Source organism: Colletotrichum graminicola (genome assembly GCF_000149035.1).
Source record: "Colletotrichum graminicola M1.001 genomic scaffold supercont1.15, whole genome shotgun sequence".
Lineage (NCBI taxonomy): Eukaryota > Fungi > Ascomycota > Sordariomycetes > Glomerellales > Glomerellaceae > Colletotrichum > Colletotrichum graminicola.
This window is the reverse complement of record NW_007361019.1, coordinates 429,420-431,148: the sequence shown is the minus strand read 5'-3', so window position 1 is coordinate 431,148 and position 1,729 is coordinate 429,420. Positions and strand designations below refer to the sequence as shown.

The 1,729-nt window shown below is 55.1% G+C and overlaps 1 protein-coding gene across 1 annotated transcript; it reads right to left on the bottom strand.

The window, feature by feature from the left end:
- Nucleotides 1-360: 360 nt before the first annotated feature.
- Nucleotides 361-1,507, bottom strand: GLRG_04685 (glucan 1,3-beta-glucosidase; the record flags this gene model as incomplete). The annotated part of the gene is made up of 4 exons (XM_008095370.1): nucleotides 361-567; nucleotides 776-1,002; nucleotides 1,033-1,205; nucleotides 1,266-1,507. 3 exons carry the CDS (start codon nucleotides 1,505-1,507, stop codon nucleotides 776-778), a joined length of 642 nt encoding a protein of 213 aa, XP_008093561.1. The 3' UTR covers nucleotides 361-567.
- Between the last annotated feature and the right edge of the window lie 222 nt (nucleotides 1,508-1,729).

Below are 1,729 nucleotides of genomic sequence, written 5' to 3'. Positions count from 1 at the left end.
TGTGTATGTATGCCTGGAAGCCAACCTGGGAACCTGGGACTAGCCTGTCTCTCGGTCCCGAGACGAGTCAACTGCGGGATGACGTTCCGCAGATGGCCAAAATAGGCACGCCTCTCTTCCGATCGCCGTGGACTTTTGACGTGGAATGCGCATCGATGCCGTTCCATTCACAGCCGCACGCGGACAAAAAGTGTAAATCCTGAATTGGTTCCCTCCTCCATTACCAAGCATCTCGTCATCAGTCTCACGAGGCGGAGACGATGCGGAACAGTCCATGCCATCTGAAATGCCTCCATCTAGAGTCCGCCACCCTCTCATCGCATTGCCCCGTCATTCGCGTGGGCTTCGCTGTAGGTCGGCTCAACACAGGACCGAATACTTGGCCGTGCGGTCCGCCTTCACTCCACCCCATTGAGTCTCGGGCGCCTCGCTGCCATCCTTGCCAATAACGTGAGGCTCCCAAGGCTCATCGAACGCCTCGAAGAAGGTGTTGAAGCCCCAATTCACCATTGCGCAGACACCGTCGCTGTAGAAAGCTTGAGCGTTGTCATGTCCGGGCATGGCGTTCTAGTATTCTGCGCCATCGCTGAGCCACCCTGAACTCAAATCCAACGTGTCAGCAATCCCTTCCTTGGTGGTCTGGCACCTGGGTAAGTCAGGTGGCAGTGCACGGTGTGCGTTGTGTTAAGGACGATGATGACATGTACGACTTGAACACACGATCAGGGCATGGCGACGCAAAGATACGTCCAACCGACTCATCAGTCTCGCCTACTCATACCTCAGGCTTGTTGGTCGACCCGCTGACCCTCTGGATGCGCCCGAACGCCTGCATGGTGGACTCGAAGAAGCACGCAGTGGCGTTGTCCCGGGTCTGGCCTTGCCAGTATGAGAAGGCGTTGGCCAGAAGAACATCGGCCTGCTCGATGACAGCATCGGCCGTACCATCTTGGTATTTATTCCAGCTGTCCGCCGTTCCGATCTTGAAATCGAGGCACCGACCTTTTCACGTGCCTGATCTTGGCTGCAAACTCCACGCCGGTGAAATTGCCGCGATGCCGCGATACAGAGATTCAGAGCCGACGATGACGGCATACACTTGACCCTCGTAGCCGGGGGTGCGGCGAAGGATTGCAGCCCATAAGACTTGTCCGTGTCGGGCCTCCTTCCCGTCCGAGTTAGAATGAGTCGGTATTCCTCTTAAACTTTGACGGAGCCGGAGGGAGAAAAGGCTTATTGGGGATGGGACATGGGCCTGGGCTTACCAGATGCCCAGGATGCCCAGGATCACCACGAAGTCCTTCTTTGCAGCAGGTAGAATATCTTGGGCCGTGTTACACTGGTCGGCTCCGTATATACGCACAATGTTGCTGCCCGAGGCATCACAGTTTGCTCTGAGGTCCGCTTCATAGTCTGCTTGATACTTGCAGCGGCCGTCTGGCTGCTTCGCACCGAGGGCGAAGCCCAGAGATCCGGACGCCACAACCAGACCGGGAGCTGCAGTCATATGATAGTGGTGAAAATGGACGTAGAACGCATCATGGTTGTTGAGCACTAGATGGTTAATGATAGGTAGTTGAGTGTTGACTATAATCCAGGTAGGGCGAGGTATCTTGCAACTTGAAGTATTGGATAATTGCGGCAGACAATGAAGATGATTATAGGGCTCGTTGATACAGGGAAAGGTGATAGGGACGGTGTTAAGGACAAGATTCGCGAACTGAGTTCC